The sequence below is a fragment of the Oppia nitens genome, unplaced genomic scaffold (assembly GCF_028296485.1).
Source record: "Oppia nitens isolate AA-2021 unplaced genomic scaffold, nextdenovo-longstitch-racon4-pilon3 scaffold6_pilon_pilon_pilon, whole genome shotgun sequence".
Lineage (NCBI taxonomy): Eukaryota > Metazoa > Arthropoda > Arachnida > Sarcoptiformes > Oppiidae > Oppia > Oppia nitens.
The window spans coordinates 4,838,600-4,854,398 of record NW_026533250.1 but is presented as its reverse complement, the minus strand read 5'-3'; the positions used below and the strand labels follow the sequence as shown (position 1 = coordinate 4,854,398).

At 27.8% G+C, this 15,799-nt stretch overlaps 5 protein-coding genes across 6 annotated transcripts; 3 read left to right on the top strand and 2 right to left on the bottom strand.

The window, feature by feature from the left end:
- Positions 1-3,287: 3,287 nt before the first annotated feature.
- Positions 3,288-5,292, bottom strand: LOC128962902 (eukaryotic translation initiation factor 5A-like). Of its 2 annotated transcripts, XM_054309307.1 has the most exons (7): positions 5,182-5,292; positions 5,010-5,051; positions 4,858-4,908; positions 4,202-4,412; positions 3,995-4,099; positions 3,776-3,913; positions 3,288-3,661 (listed from the first exon to the last, which is right to left on the bottom strand). In XM_054309307.1, the coding sequence occupies exons 4-7, from the start codon at positions 4,370-4,372 to the stop codon at positions 3,599-3,601; spliced, it is 477 nt and encodes a 158-aa protein (XP_054165282.1). In that variant the 5' UTR covers positions 4,373-4,412; positions 4,858-4,908; positions 5,010-5,051; positions 5,182-5,292; the 3' UTR covers positions 3,288-3,598. The 2 variants fall into 2 exon arrangements, with proteins under 2 accessions (XP_054165282.1, XP_054165281.1); XM_054309306.1 differs by lacking the exon at positions 5,182-5,292 and having other exon boundaries at positions 5,010-5,135.
- A 549-nt stretch (positions 5,293-5,841) lies between these two features.
- On the top strand, positions 5,842-7,614 carry LOC128962893 (nucleolar protein 8-like). The gene has a single exon (XM_054309298.1). It carries the CDS (start codon positions 6,039-6,041, stop codon positions 7,575-7,577), a length of 1,539 nt encoding a protein of 512 aa, XP_054165273.1. The 5' UTR covers positions 5,842-6,038; the 3' UTR covers positions 7,578-7,614.
- A 165-nt stretch (positions 7,615-7,779) lies between these two features.
- On the bottom strand, positions 7,780-8,760 carry LOC128962899 (39S ribosomal protein L22, mitochondrial-like). Its single transcript, XM_054309304.1, has 3 exons — positions 8,465-8,760; positions 8,317-8,382; positions 7,780-8,226 (listed from the first exon to the last, which is right to left on the bottom strand). The coding sequence occupies exons 1-3, from the start codon at positions 8,720-8,722 to the stop codon at positions 7,861-7,863; spliced, it is 690 nt and encodes a 229-aa protein (XP_054165279.1). The 5' UTR covers positions 8,723-8,760; the 3' UTR covers positions 7,780-7,860.
- A 940-nt stretch (positions 8,761-9,700) lies between these two features.
- On the top strand, positions 9,701-10,585 carry LOC128962903 (eukaryotic translation initiation factor 5A-like). Its single transcript, XM_054309308.1, has 3 exons — positions 9,701-9,990; positions 10,066-10,203; positions 10,318-10,585. Exons 1-3 carry the CDS (start codon positions 9,724-9,726, stop codon positions 10,378-10,380), a joined length of 468 nt encoding a protein of 155 aa, XP_054165283.1. The 5' UTR covers positions 9,701-9,723; the 3' UTR covers positions 10,381-10,585.
- Positions 10,586-11,204: 619 nt separating this feature from the next.
- Positions 11,205-13,093, top strand: LOC128962761 (eukaryotic translation initiation factor 5A-like). The gene is made up of 6 exons (XM_054309163.1): positions 11,205-11,210; positions 11,944-12,356; positions 12,400-12,493; positions 12,602-12,739; positions 12,854-12,883; positions 12,987-13,093. The coding sequence occupies exons 1-6, from the start codon at positions 11,205-11,207 to the stop codon at positions 13,017-13,019; spliced, it is 714 nt and encodes a 237-aa protein (XP_054165138.1). The 3' UTR covers positions 13,020-13,093.
- The last annotated feature ends 2,706 nt before the right edge of the window (positions 13,094-15,799 follow it).

The window sequence follows — 15,799 nt, the reverse complement described above, 5'->3', positions numbered from 1 at the left end:
TTATTAATTTTGTTGTTGAATTATATATGTTTTTCCACATAAATTTATCTAGATAAAATATTTGCTATCTATTTTCTATAATAGTGAACTTTACAATTTTTTGTTTGGTGGCATTTAAATTAGATTATTTAAATAAATTTAAATATAATTTGATCACACAAAATATTATAATAATAATAATAATAATTTATAAATTATAATAAACAAGTTTTCACATTATCACTGAACCATTTAGTACTGTATATACAGTACATTGTGAGAGCACAGTTAGGTTTATAAAATCGGTTGGAGGGGAAGTACGGTATATTTAGGATTTGTAATTTTAAAAATAAATTACTTACCAAACTAATTGTGTACCCAATATTAATAAATAATAATAATAATAATAATTATTATTATTATTATACACTTTAGTTATTAGCTTGACTTATATTTTATTGGTTATACACTAAACAAATTAATTGAAAATTAAATTTGCCGTTAACTTAGAAAATTGTTTTATTTTATTATTTTAATTTTAAAAAATTGAATAACACTTTCGCTTATAGGAAATATATATAAAATACTTGTATTTTTTTAGTTACAGTACTAGATATATATATAAAATTTATATTTATTATAACAGTATTTTATCAAATAAAAAAGTGTTAGTTATTTAATGGTTTTTGAAAAAAAGTTATTTATAGTCTAATAATTTATTTATTTTTTTTGATAACTTTTTAATATTTATTTAAATAAAGATTTGCTTATATTATTGACATTGTAAAAGACATTAGTTTGTTTTAAAAAAAATTATTATATAATAAATATATACAATAATTTATAAAGTAAATAATTGAATTAAAGTAAAACACTTTGAAATATAGAAATTAAATTATAATTTTTTAACCCAATAAATGACAAATAAAATTTTTTATTAATAACTAAATAATTAATAATAGTTTAAAATTTAGTGTTTTTTGTTAATAATTATCCAAAATTGACTAATCATTAGCATAGTAATACTGGATTATTTGTTAAATAATTAAATAATATTTAAAAATTTTAAAAATATTTATACTGATTGATCAAAAAAAATTTATATTACAAAAAACGACATTTAAATTTGCTGATTAAAAATATAAAACACAAATAAATCATATTATTTAATCAATAATAACAAAATTAGATAAAATATTTCCAATAGATTATATTTATCAACAGAAAAAAAATGTTTTAAAGATTAAATATGATTTAAATTTAATAATTACAATTTTTAAAATAATCATTTTTATTGTTAATAAATAATTTTGATAGTTAATCATTTATCTCTCACTATTTTAAAACAATATTTATTGAATAATTATATTATATTATAAATATAATATAATTGTTCACTATTACTATACAGAGTAATGTGTGATAAAAATTAAGTTATAAAAAAGTTATTAAGATTATATATTTTTTTGTATTTTAAATTATATAATAAATTCAAACAAGTTATCTATAGATTCTATAGTATACTAACAATTTCATAAAGTAATATCAATCAAATGATAATTTATATAATAATATTTAATAATAGCTCGCATTTATAAATATGATATTAATATTATAGACATTTTTTTATGTTGTCTATATTTTCTTATCAAATAAAAAAAAACATTTTATCAAATATGGTGTATATATCATATAATAATAATTATAATTATTGATAATTATTTTTCAAATTCAATTAAGTAATAATCATCTTAAGTTTAATTACAATCGTATTAATAATATTATAAATATAATGAGGTTTTTTTTTAAAAAAAATATTAAATTAAATATATTTCATTAAATTTCTGCAATAAGTTTACAGTATTTATAATAAGTATATATTATTGAATTTTTAATAAAAATTATTATTTTAAATAAAGTTAACTTAATATAAAAAAAGAAACAATAAATTTTTAGAATTCATATATCAAAAAATAAATTTCTATATTTTATTTTTATTAATTATTATTATATAAATAATTATATAAAAAACATTTGTTTAATTATATGAAAAATAATTTTATAATTAATTAATACTATTTGTTTATACATTTTTTAATAAAAAATATAAACTAAATTATATATAAATATATAGAAACGAATTTTCCAATAATTATAATCAATTAATTAATTTTTCTGTTTGTTTATAAATATGAAAAAAATAATTAAAATTATATATATATATATATCATAATACAATATATTGTTTCCCTAAATTGTTATAAATTAATTTAAATAAAATTAATAAATTAATAACTATTATTATTTTTTTTTGTATTATCGATGCTATAGATCATAAAAAATTATAAGTAAATTAAATTTTACTAAATTTCATTTTGAGAAATAATTTATGACAAATAGTTATGAGAAACTTATGAGAAATTTTTATATATATATTTAGATAACTATAATATATATATATATATAAATTAAGTATTTTTTTATAGCAATATTTAGCAATTTTTAAAAAATGTAAATATAAGTTATAATTAAATTGAAATTGTCTAACACTATGTTTAATCAATGATTTTAATAATTAAAAATTTCGAAACCAATTATTAACTAATTGATTAAAATAAATAATAACATAAAATATTAATTACAAATATTATTATTATTATTATTTCATAAGCACTAACATTGAGTTGTTTATATCACAGGAGTTAACTAAGACAACAAAAATTTCTAAAATCTATCCTAAGTTTAGTCATAATTAAAGCACTATTAAAGCAAATTAAAAAAACATTAAATTACAAACTCTATGAAAACTATTTTTTTATAAAACAATTTGTTTTTTTATATATTTCTAATTATAATAAATGCAATAAACCTAATACAGTAACACTTGATTTTTAAAAATTTAATGATAAAAAATAATAGATTTCAATCAAAAATAGAATCATTAATAATAGTAATACAATAGCAATGATTACTAGAGAAACAAAATTCATTAATAAAACAAAATAAAAAGTAAACAAAATTTTCTCAAATTTTTTTTTAATTTTTATAATTCAAAAATTCAATTTCAATAGAAAATTATTATTAGTTAAATCATTTCTCTTACACACCCACTCACTCACTCTCACATCAAAATTTTAAACACAACATATCATATCCATTGCTCCCTCAATATACTGTAAATATATATATATATATAATTAGTGTCTCAATATTTACTGTAAATTTATAAAAAATACATATATAATAATTATTATGTTAGATATACTCCCGGGAAAAAATGTTTATAATTTGATAATTAAAATATTTATTATATAATATATATATTTAATTATGTAATGTTTTTTGATAATTAAGCTAAAAAATTATTATTAATTAATCAAATTATTGTAATTTGACTCAAATATATGTATTGTTGTTGTTGTAAATATATATATACTTTTAAAAATTTTGAAACTACTAAATAAAGTTAATTTGTTTTGTTTGGATTCAATTGAAATATTGTTTTGTTTTTTTGTGGTGCAGTCAGAGGAGAGCGCACTGAGAGACACAATTGGATACATATATTTGACATTTCTTTTAAAAATTATTTCTTCTTATAAACAATGGGGAAGTCATCCGACTATGAGGTGGCGTTCTTACAGGCGATTATCGCTTCCTCACCGACAGCAGACATCACTGTTACCTTTAAGACAATGGATTAAATCAATAATTATAACACAAATATATATATATTTAAATAATAAAACAAATTATTTGAAGGGCCGACTATAAGGTATGTCCTATTATATTGACTTACAATAACAGTGTTGTCCTCTTTGCCGTACTCTTCACGTATCTTTGTGCCCATTTCGCCGTCCGGTACGCGTAGATCATCGCGAGTGTCGCCCTTTTCGTTCATTAGTGTGACGAAGCCATCGTCACTAATGTCTATCAACTACAGCAACAAAAAATAAGATTATTATTAATTATTATTTAATGCACATGTAGTCAATAGTGTGATGTTGGGGACAATTACCTGGAAGTCACTACGATTAACATTCGGTACATCGATATTATGAGTCGATGGACACAAATCTTCGTACTTCTTATTAGTGAATATATCGAGTCCTACCAAATGAACCTATAATTTCATGCAAAACATTTCGTTTGTTAGACTGAGACCACTCACTCGGGCCATCGATGAACGAGTGCACCGGTATGTTTCGGGACAAAACTAACTCACCTTTGCGTGTCCGTGTTTGCCAGTCTTACTGGTGCTCATCTCCATTACCTTACAGGGACGGGCTTTGATCATAACAAACCCGTTCTTACGCAATGATGAACACTGGACCGGATAGGTAGCTGAAGCACCGGCAGATGCTTGACCGTGATATTCTCCTTCGTCGTTCTCCATTGTTATCCAAAAAGTATTTTCGGGTTTTAGTAGTAGAGGACTGAAACAAATTTAATAAAATTAATGAAAATCTTATTAAAACACAATCACTAAGTATTAATTGGAAAGCAAGTCTCGGGAGATATACAACACGTGTCTCACGTGTGTTGACGTCCCTGTGCTCTCAGTATGTATGTGTTTGTGCACACCATTCAATATGTCGGCGCCTATAACACAGTGTTATTCACTGCCATTAACACACACTTAGACTTAACATTTAGCCACACTTATCGCCTAAGGGATGGCCACTGGCTGTTATGGCAATGCATTGGCCGCTAATAACTATTAGACAGCCATCAGCCGTCGGTGGCGGCGTCCATATTGTTGTTAATGGCAGCGCACTGTCGGCATTGCAACAACACATACCTCTCTCCACACACACATACATACCAGTGCTTCCAATAGTAATAGTGTATTCAGAAAGAGAGAGATAGATATTGACATACCTTAAGAACAGAGGAGTAGATTCTTGCAGTAGATTATCAGTCTTTCAATACCTATCGGTGACAACAATTGTTAAAAAAAAAATTTAGTGGACAGTTGTGCCAGTGGAGTCCGTCCATAAAAAAAATTATTATTAAACTATACTATTACTAACCACACAACGTGTCGGTGCGACTCCTCCTCAGCAACGCTAGAGCTATGAGAGAGAGAGAGAGAGTTGGAGAAAGAAAGGGATCGTTAGATCAGTGCACTCAACACATACAGACAGACAGAGCACTGGTAGTAAATACAACAATAATTTTAGTGAATATATCTATAGCACCCACCGTTTTGTTCAGCAGCACTGGTTTTAGTGGTTTTTTTTTTGTTGATCGGTCGGTATGACTGACTCTCTCTAGCGTTTGGGGCCTTCAATGCTGTAAAACTGTTTCACATATTGAACGCCATTGTCATTAAATTAATGACGTGTTCACAACACATATACACTACCAGTGCTGCACACATACACACACACACTGGCCCTTACCATACATTACATACACATAATAAATACATCCATTTCCTTATATATAACATTACTTAGAATTGATACTATTTTATGCATACATTTTTAGGTCTATTTAGTATAGTATTTGTATACTATTAAAAAGTACCAAATAGTTTGTTATTATAGATAACATATATATACAGTATATAAAAATAATACAAAATTTGTTAAGTATTTTAAAAGCATTTAATAATTAAATTTTTTTATATGTGTATACAAATATAACGTTATGATTAAACATTATTTTATTAACTATATATATATTATTTAAATTATTGACATTTAAATAGATTGTGATGTAACTATTGTTTTTTGTATTAAGTTGTCCCCTATAGTTAGGTAACGTTATATATGAATAATAATACTGTAATAAAAAAATTTTTTAATACTGTATAATAGCAACAATAATACTGAACGCTGATTGGCTGAACACACATGTGTTGTTGTTGTTACCATTGATAGTGTGTTTGTAAATTGTGTAATAAACTACACGTGTGTTTGTCATCCTATTGTCAATAATTGGATTGCATTTTAATGTCACAACTATTGACTAATTTATACAAATTGTAAGGACAGGTAGTTATGTAAATCGGACACTACCTGCTAGTCCTACTGTAGATGATATAGACTATTCAAATGTTTTCAAAGTTTAAAGGCATCAAATCGTATGAAACAGACGACAAACTGTTGGCCGAAGATAGCAATAGTATGCCCGCCGTTATTGTCAATGATGTCGATAGCAGTAAAAATGGTTCACCTGTTGTTCATCAAGAGATTATGACCACTGAAGATCATCGGCCGATGAAAAGACTGCGTACAACAAGTGGTGGTTGCGATGATTTGGATTCTTCGGTGGCGTCAACCACTAAATTGGTGTCCAACGAGAAACGATTGAAGACATTGAAAGATAAACAAGATTTTGATAAACGTCAGCAACTGTTGGTCAAAGAGGCCATCAGTGGCGATAAACGACAAAACAAACGTATTGTTTTTACTGATGATGACGACAATGACACCAAAGCAAATGATGAGTTATTTGGTGGTAAAGTGAATGACTATTTGTCACAAATAAGACGGGAATCAAGTGATGCTAATAATGGATTGAAAGCCACTAATAAAAAGCCGACGATTTCACTGTTTGAAAGCGATTCCGATGATAATGATGGCAGTGGTGATGATAATGTTGATGTCAAAGAGTTTGAGAGCAAATTAAATACGAAGATTAGCGATAAAAATGTCGAAAAACTGATTGAATTGAACTCCCGGTTCGCACATGACGTTAGATTCAAAATTGATGAAAGATTTTTGGATCAAAATGAAGATAACGATGAAGAAGAAGGAGATGAGTTTGAAACTGAAAAGCAAAAGAATCTGAATTTATTGGAATCAGTTTTGAACAAAACAAACATCAAGTCGTCTATAATAAAGATCAAAGACAAGTCATCGCAAAAGCTTAATGAAGATAATCTATTTATTTCACGATTTGATCCCAAAGGTGCTAATCCTTCGGCTTTTGAAGTGACGATACCATCCGATGAAAATGTGTTAAAATCATCAAAGAAAGTAACATTTGATGAATCGGTTCTAAATAAAGATGAATCTAAGAATGAAGTGTCAAAAGAGGTCTACTATGAAGTTAGTTCTGATCTGAAGGAGTCCTTCTCCAAAAAGGGAGAAAACTTTTCGTTAACACAACTGTTTGGCACAAGTAGTAGTGCACCGGATAGTGATGAAGATAACGACACAGAAGAGCCGGCAATTGTTAAACCTATTACTTATGATAAATTGGATCCGAAAAAAGCAAAATCATTGCCAAATCCTTTCCGATACGACAGCAGCAGTAGTGATGATGAAGTAGAAGTAGATGACGTAAATCATGTAAAGATAATCAAAAACACTAGTGATGTAACTCAAGTGCCGGAAAAACCATTGCCAAATGGTTTCAAATTTTTTTTCACTAAAAATGATTGTCGTTTCGATGAAGACATCTTCTATAGCAAAGAGGCTATCGATAAGGCAAAGAATAGTTGGAAAGACAGGCAGACAATGATTATACGATCGATGGGTGTCCGCAAACGGTCGGCCAAAAAGAATAAAAAGGCAGACAACAAATGGATGGTTAAGTTCAAGAAGAATGGTTACCAAAAAAGATTTGGTTATAATCAGAGAAAGTGACAAAAATAATAGTAATAATTAATGATTTTTTTAAAAACAATATTTTAAGATATATTTGTACATAAATTGTGTGTAAATAAATAATAGACTACTATTTAGAAATAAATGATTTTTTTTATAAAAATGTAATGATTTTTATTTGATTAGAAATTTGTTTTATAATATATGAAATAAAATTGTTGTCAACAACAATAACACACACACATACTAATGTATGGATCAATTTCAATGACTATTAATTACGATAGATATCTACTCTGTTATCGGGTTACCGATCTACTCCTCACAAGCCATAGTCAATACGTCTGGCCCGCAGTTCGTCAACCCATTCCTCGAGTCGTTGATTTCCGTCCTTTTGATTACCCCAGTAGTCTTTCGGCGGCTTTCCTTCGACCAGCCGTACAAAGTAGTGACAATGAAAATAGCGAATCTCACCGAACCTCATGCGCGCGTGCTTTCGGATACCTTTGACCACAAAGCCTTTGGTGGCAAAACTTTCGCCGATCCACATATTCGAACGAAACTCGAAATTATGGTCCCGAACGGCCAACTCCTGGGCCTCCAGTAGTATCTCTTTGACAATTTGGGCGCCTTTTTTCGGCACAAACGACAACTGTTTAACGGCCTCATCGATAGACATCCCGCGGATCTGATCATTTGATTATTACCGATCAGAGATAAAGTTAGATAAAAACAATTGTCCACTGGTTGACCATTGAGAAGAAGATATGATACTTACAAAACTGGTTATAAACCACATCTTTTTCGGCGAATACTTGATGTTTGACCGATAGTGACAATAGGTCTGCAATAGTCATGTAATGTGAATGAAGATGTTATTAGATTTCGGTATATTGTGAATGATATGATAATCGGTTTTTATTTACCCGAATGTTTGGAGTGGCGTCCAATTCGGTAGTCGGCGGCAAAACTATTAGATTTTTTTCCGGCCAACGTTTCGGTTCCGGATAGGGCCGGTTCTGGGCCGTGTCGTACTGGTAGGTACGGCACACGCGGCCAGTGGTCAGACATCGCATGCCACCATCGCTGACAACCGCCAACAGTGGTGATGATCGTAATAATTGTTGTCCACCAGTTTGGCCGCCGATAGTAATAATGTGTTTCAATAGTAATGTATTTAACATTTTTGTTATTAAATATTAATACAGTATTTATTACATAAAGTATATCAATAATAACGTCAACAATGTTTACATTATTTAACATTAAATTGAATAAAAAATTATTAGACGTTATTGATATCCAATCAAACATTATACGTATTATACAAATTGATTGGCGGTTTAGTTATTATTATTATTATTAATATTAGTTATTATTAGTTATAATAATTATTTCTGAACTTTACTTATATTATAAAAAAATAAAGTTTTTACGAATCATACAGTGATTTGTTTGTACTTTTAATGTCAGTCGCAAACAAACAGATTGTTAGTAAAGATCAGTCGTTTAGGCGTCGATTGAGAAATAAAAGTCATAAAAATAAATCATTACTAAAGTTAGTATTAAGTAAATCAATTAAAAATGTTAGGATGGATCAAATCAACGATAATAACACCATTACCACCAATAACAACAACATTACCACCACTGATGGCGAGATGTCAGACAATGGTAGACAACAAAAGGTTTGTTGAAAAATAATTTACAAAATATATATTTTTTATATACAAACCCAATGTTATTAAACAAAACAGTATTAAAAGTGTGGATACAGATAGCGTATACATTTGGGAATTAGTTTATACCAGTGATTAAGTTTAAGTGGTATTAATGATAACTTTTTTTATAATAAAAATTATAATAAATAAAATAATTATTCATAGATAACATAATAATTTTTAATTAAGTTTTTAAAAATACATTACAATAAATAATAACTAATATTTTTAACTATGACTAAGATAAAACATTTATTTAATTTGTACTAGTCTATATATGTGTGATTTACTTTTATCATTGTACTTTTCATAAATTATAATAATAACTAAAAAAATTGCTATATATAAAGTTAATCACTGGTTTATACTAAATATATATATATGATAAACAATAGATTCAATTTAAAAAATGACCATGGACATTGTGATAATTGTAGATAAATGATGTCAAACAACGTTGTTCTATGTGTTGTCATAATCTTCAATTCGATGTCAGTATAATAAATTGTGGACACATTTACCACAATAGTTGTCTTAAGTTATTAATAGATGTTAATAAACAATTAAACCACAAACAAATCAAATGCTGTCGATGCCGTCGACAAGTGGACAGTCAATTGGTGGCCGATTTTCTTAAGTATTTGTTGTCCACTAGAATCGGCAATCAGTTAGAATTGTGTCCATCGACTCACAATATCGATGTACCGAATGTTAATCGTAGTGACTTCCAGGTAATTGTACCCAACATTGATCACACCGTTGACTACATGTGCACTAAATAATTATCTTATTTTTTGTTGTTGTAGTTGTTTGGCATTAGTAAGGATGGCTTCGTAATACTAATGAACGAAAAGGGCGACACTCGCGATGATCTACGCGTACCGGACGGCGAAATGGGCACAAAAATGCGTGAAGAGTACGGCAAAGAGGACAACACTGTTATTGTAAGTCAATTTAATAGGACATACCTTATAGTCGGTCATTCAAATCATTTGTTTTATTATTTAAATATATATATATATGTGTTATAATTATTGATTTAATCCATTGTCTTAAAGGTAACAGTGATGTCTGCTGTCGGTGAGGAAGCGATAATCGCCTGTAAGAACGCCACCTCATAGTCGGATGACTTCCCCATTGTTTATAAGAAGAAATAATTTTTAAAAGAAATGTCAAATATATGTATCCAATTGTGTCTCTCAGTGCGCTCTCCTCTGACTGCACCACAAAAAAACAAAACAATATTTCAATTGAATCCAAACAAAACAAATTAACTTTATTTAGTAGTTTCAAAATTTTTAAAAGTATATATATATTTACAACAACAACAATATATTACATATATTTGAATCAAATTACAATAATTTGATTAATAGTAAATAATAGAATATTTTCTGAAAATTTTTGTTATTAAAAAATGATTGTTTTTTATCAATTAGAAAGTAAAATAAAAGTTTTTTTTACAAATTTTAACTAATTGTAACCAAATTACACAAAGAAAAGTTATAATTTTAATTATAAACTACAGTATTATCTCATATATTAATAATAATAAAGAAATAGTATTTTATATTTGAATAATTTATTGTTTATTCAATTTTGATTATTTGTATAAATGATAAGTTAATAACAAATGTTAAATTTTTTTTAGAGAATTATATTCTTGAATTAAAGTCACAAAATAATTCATAAAAAGTTCATTAAACTATTTAATTGATTTAAATCATATGTTATATAAAATATATATTACCTAATTTTTTTTAGCTAATTAAATATATTTTTTAAAAACTAAAAATAACAAATTCGGTAAAACTACTAGACTTTTCGGGCCGTTTCGACTCCGGATACGACCGGTTCTGGGCCGTGTCTTAATGGTAGGTACGGCACACGCGGCCAGTGGTCAGACATCGCATACCGCCGCCACCGGCAACCGCCAACAGTGGTGATGATCGTAATAATTGTTGTCCACCAGTTTGGCCGCCGATAGTAATAATGTGTTTCAATAGTAATGTATTTAACATTTTTGTTATTAAATATTAATACAGTATTTATTACATAAAGTATATCAATAATAACGTCAACAATGTTTACATTATTTAACATTAAAATGAATAAAAAATTATTAGACGTTATTGATATCCAATCAAACTCTATATGCATTATTTAAAGTGATTGGCGGCTTATTTGTGTTGTTATTATTGTTATTTCTATACTAATAAAAAATACATAAATAATTTTAGATTTATTTATTGGGCGTGTTTATAAAGTTTTAATTAATTAATTTACAATTTTTTTTAAAGGTCGTATTAAATGAGTGACCCCAAACCCAATATAATAACCAATGGTTTGAAGCGTAGACGTCGCAAAAAATATAAATCATTACTTAAGATTGTGTTAATAAAGTCACTGAAAAATAATTATAATAACATTTATCAATATATTGATCCATTGGATACCACTAATGATGATAATCGTTACCAACAAGAGGTGTCCGATAAGGATGAAAAGTTTTTTTTTAAAAAAAAATAAACAATAATTTTTTAGTTTAATTATAAAAAAAGATTACATATTTATATTATATTTATTAAATATTTTAAATTAACAAATTTTTAACTAACTATTTTTAACCCGAGAGTATACTAAATATATAAAATAAATAAATAATAATTATTATTAATTGACAGACAAGATCTCTGGTGGAACCGGATTCTGTTAGAAGCGCTCAACATTTCAGAGATGTAACCAAACGGAGGCTCTCTATCATTGGTACGGAGGCTACCGATGGCCAGAGCTGTCCACTATATAGCCCGAAACGGCTTGATATTGTTTCCAGCAGTGATGAGTGCACTGTTAGTCCAAACACCAGCGGCAATTCGGGTCAGTCAGCCCTGAATCTATCGTTAGGACCGAAACCACTGCCTATTGAGACCAGTCAACCGAACCAAATGTTTCTAAAGTTTTTCAGTCCAACATATCAGATACAGTGTTCATCATTGCGTAAGAACGGGTTTGTTATGATCAAAGCCCGTCCCTGTAGGGTATTGGAGATATGCACCAGTCTATCACATTTGGTTAGTTTTTGTAGTTATTTATTAATGTTATATTTTTATGTCTATTTTCCTTCAATAGGTCTATTTCAGAGGCAATGATATCTTTAGTGGCGAACAAATTGAGGCCCAAATACAAGAGAGTCAATACATTGATGTACCGAACATAATATATTGCGATCTTCAGGTATGTTAATCGTAATGATAACTGTCCTCAACACTACCTGTTCACTAACCATATAAACTTTTATTTTTTTATAATTAATAATAATCTTAATTTTTTGTTGTTTTATAGTTGACTGGCATTAGTGACGATGGCTTCGTCACACTAATGAACGAAAAGGGCGACACTCGCGATGATCTACGCGTACCGGACGGCGAAATGGGCACAAAGATACGTGAAGAGTACGGCAAAGAGGACAACACTGTTATTGTAAGTCAATATAATAGGACAGACCTTATAGTCGGTCATTCAAATCATTTGTTTTATTATTTAAATATATATATATWTGTGTTATAATTATTGATTTAATCCATTGTCTTAAAGGTAACAGTGATGTCTGCTGTCGGTGAGGAAGGATAACGAGTGCTTTCCCCCATGTCGGAGAATAGGTGACGGAGATCACGTGATCTCCGTCACCTATTCTCCGTCATGTTATATGGGGGAAAGCGATAAACTCGCGATAATCGCCTGTAAGAACGCCACCTCATAGTCGGATGACTTCCCCATTGTTTATAAGAAGAAATAATTTTTAAAAGAAATGTCAAATATATGTATCCAATTGTGTCTCTCCTTTGACTTCACCACAAAAACAAAACAATATCTCAATTGAATCCAAAACAAAACAAATTAACATTATTTAGTAGTTTCAAAAAAGTTTTTAATTCTATAATAACAACAAATTATTACCTATATTTGAGTCAAATTACAATATTTTTATTAATTAATGATAATCTTATAAAAAAATAATAATAAAAAAACATTACTTAATTATATATTTAAATTACGGTATCAAATATTAACATTTTTTCCCTGAATATACTAAACATATTAAAAATAGCTTTTTTTTATCTATTAAAAAGTAAAGTACAATTTTTTTTTAAATAGTTTAACTAATTGTAACCTAATTCCACACAAAAAAAGTTATAATTATAAACTACAGTATTTATCAAATAATAATAATAATAAAGAAATAGTATTTTATATTTGAAAAATTTATTGTATATAAAATTTTGATTATTTGTATAAATTATAACAAATGTTAATTTTTTTAGAGAATTATATTCTTTAATTAAAGTCACAAAATAATTCATAAAAAGTTCATTAAACTATTTAATTGATTTAAATCATATGTTATATAAAATATATATTACCTAATTTTTTTTAGCTAATTAAATATATTTTTAAATAACTAAAAATTAAAAAATTGTTGAAACAAATGTTACAAATATACAGTATTATTAACAGTATTATATTAATTATATGTTTATTAAATGATAATAAAACTACATATTATTTTCGAGAAATATTTTTATTTAATTTTTTCTAATTAATAATTTTATTAAAGTCATATAGAAATATATTTTTTAAAATTTTTTCATTTACTGATTAATGATAACTTTGTAACAAAAAAATAACACAATTTCAACAAAAATGTTTATGAATTATCAATTGATGATAACATTGTCAACAATTACTACAATTTTGTTGTTGCAAACAATACCCGGAAATTGTTGGCAAATATGTCGTTACGATATCGAAACCAAAATGATTGAATACGAAAGAATAATGGATCAGATTAGCGATAGTCGGGAATCAGGTAATGCCGCCGATATTGGACAAGACTATGATGACTGGAAAAAACAGTTTCAATGGCCAGACATTTCCCAATTGATACCGCCCGGCATTAACATTCCCGGTTTGAGTCCCGGTTCGGGTACACCACCGGGACTGCCGCCGACAATTCCCGGACTAACTGATTCGGATCTGAACAAAGCTATCGACAATCTGGTCGGTCTATTAGAGGGATTGGTTAAAAATGTTCAACAAGTAGTTACTTGGCTACAGGCGCTCAAAAAGAAGCCGACCAGTGTTGACCAGCCAGTGTCTGATTCATCGGCGGCAACGGCGCCGCCAACTCAAGCTGATCGCCAATTGAATAGTCTAATCAAAGATATTGCCGATACTTATCAGCCATTTATTAGATTAACCGAAAAACTTAGCGAAATATTTGCAAATTATGTTAAAAAGATGGCAATTAAAGAAAATTAATTTTTATATTTTTTGTTTGTTTTTATTTTACTTGTATTTTTTGAAAATATTACTGTATTTTTTCAATAGTTTAATTTGTGTATTTTTAGAGAAAAAAACTTTCATAACATATGCTAAAAATTTTTAAGTAATTTTTTTTAAAAATATACTAAACATTTTAATTGCTTTTATGAACCAAAAAAAACAAATAAATAATATTTTACATAATATGTTAATAAACTTTTATGTTAATTAAATTTAATTAAAAAACATTTAATTTAGTTAAACATTTATTGTAAAAATTTGTTTTTTTCCATATAAATATCAATTAATATAATATGTGGCATAAGTTATCTAGCTAATTTAAATATTGTACATTCATTTAATATCTATAATTATAGATATACTGTACAATATTTAAACTGGTATAAATAGGTATCGCATAAAATTTAAATTAGCAAAAACTGTATGTTTTATTTGAATTTTAAACACTTAGTTAGTTATCATGAATATTATTATCATTATAGGCAGTGCACTGGTATTAGTAGTCGCCACCAGTAGTTCCATAACCACTGTGCTGGCCGATGATTCTAACCAGCAATGTTTGGATCAAATTGAAATCAAATTCAAACAATATCACCAACAGTTAAGGGAACTGCTGAAGACACAGATAGCCAACAAATTGTCACAACTGCAACAACAAGAGGAGGAACAGTTAGATAATAAATTACACCATAATAATCATCATAAACAGGGCGATCGGGCTGGAGGGCCCAATTTGAACCAGGTGCTCGAACAGGTCGGCAATCTGGGAGGCATAATGAGCATATCGTCGGTATTGAACCCACAGAATATAGCCATTGCCAACTTGGGCCAGACATGGAATCAGGTTAGCCAACCGTGGCTTACGGTCAACAATCAGGCCCAACAGTTTATCGGACAGTTAATTGGCGGTATAGGTAGCGGATCAGCCAAAAATGATACCAACAACGATACCGACAATATCATTGTCAAGGATATACTAAACGATGTCTACCAGACTATTGGATCGTTTGGTAAGATTATCGATATTATTGATCAGATTATTGTTGATAATAAAGCTAATAAACCTAATGGTAATAAAAATCAGATCAAACATTGATTGAAAGTTTTAAAAAAATTAAATTAATGTTTATTTTTTAATTTGTTAACTCTAAAAAATTGAATATTGTATTTATTAAATATTTAATAGAAAAAAAATTA

Excerpts from the sequence above, each read along its gene's own strand:
- LOC128962893 (XM_054309298.1), top strand. The coding sequence starts at position 6,039 with ATGTTTTCAAAGTTTAAAGGCATCAAATCGTATGAAACAGACGACAAA.
- LOC128962903 (XM_054309308.1), top strand. The coding sequence starts at position 9,724 with ATGTGTTGTCATAATCTTCAATTCGATGTCAGTATAATAAATTGTGGA. Across the intron at positions 9,991-10,065 it reads TTAATCGTAGTGACTTCCAG|TTGTTTGGCATTAGTAAGGA; the intron begins GTAATTGTACCC and ends TTGTTGTTGTAG. Across the intron at positions 10,204-10,317 it reads AAGAGGACAACACTGTTATT|GTAACAGTGATGTCTGCTGT; the intron begins GTAAGTCAATTT and ends ATTGTCTTAAAG.
- LOC128962899 (XM_054309304.1), bottom strand. The coding sequence starts at position 8,722 with ATGTTAAATACATTACTATTGAAACACATTATTACTATCGGCGGCCAA. Across the intron at positions 8,383-8,464 it reads ACGCCACTCCAAACATTCGG|ACCTATTGTCACTATCGGTC; the intron begins GTAAATAAAAAC and ends TGACTATTGCAG. Across the intron at positions 8,227-8,316 it reads TGTGGTTTATAACCAGTTTT|ATCCGCGGGATGTCTATCGA; the intron begins GTAAGTATCATA and ends TCAAATGATCAG.
- LOC128962761 (XM_054309163.1), top strand. Across the intron at positions 12,740-12,853 it reads AAGAGGACAACACTGTTATT|GTAACAGTGATGTCTGCTGT; the intron begins GTAAGTCAATAT and ends ATTGTCTTAAAG. Across the intron at positions 12,884-12,986 it reads TGTCTGCTGTCGGTGAGGAA|GCGATAATCGCCTGTAAGAA; the intron begins GGATAACGAGTG and ends AGCGATAAACTC.
- LOC128962902 (XM_054309307.1), bottom strand. The coding sequence starts at position 4,372 with ATGGAGAACGACGAAGGAGAATATCACGGTCAAGCATCTGCCGGTGCT. Across the intron at positions 3,914-3,994 it reads TTAATCGTAGTGACTTCCAG|TTGATAGACATTAGTGACGA; the intron begins GTAATTGTCCCC and ends TTGTTGCTGTAG. Across the intron at positions 3,662-3,775 it reads AAGAGGACAACACTGTTATT|GTAACAGTGATGTCTGCTGT; the intron begins GTAAGTCAATAT and ends ATTGTCTTAAAG.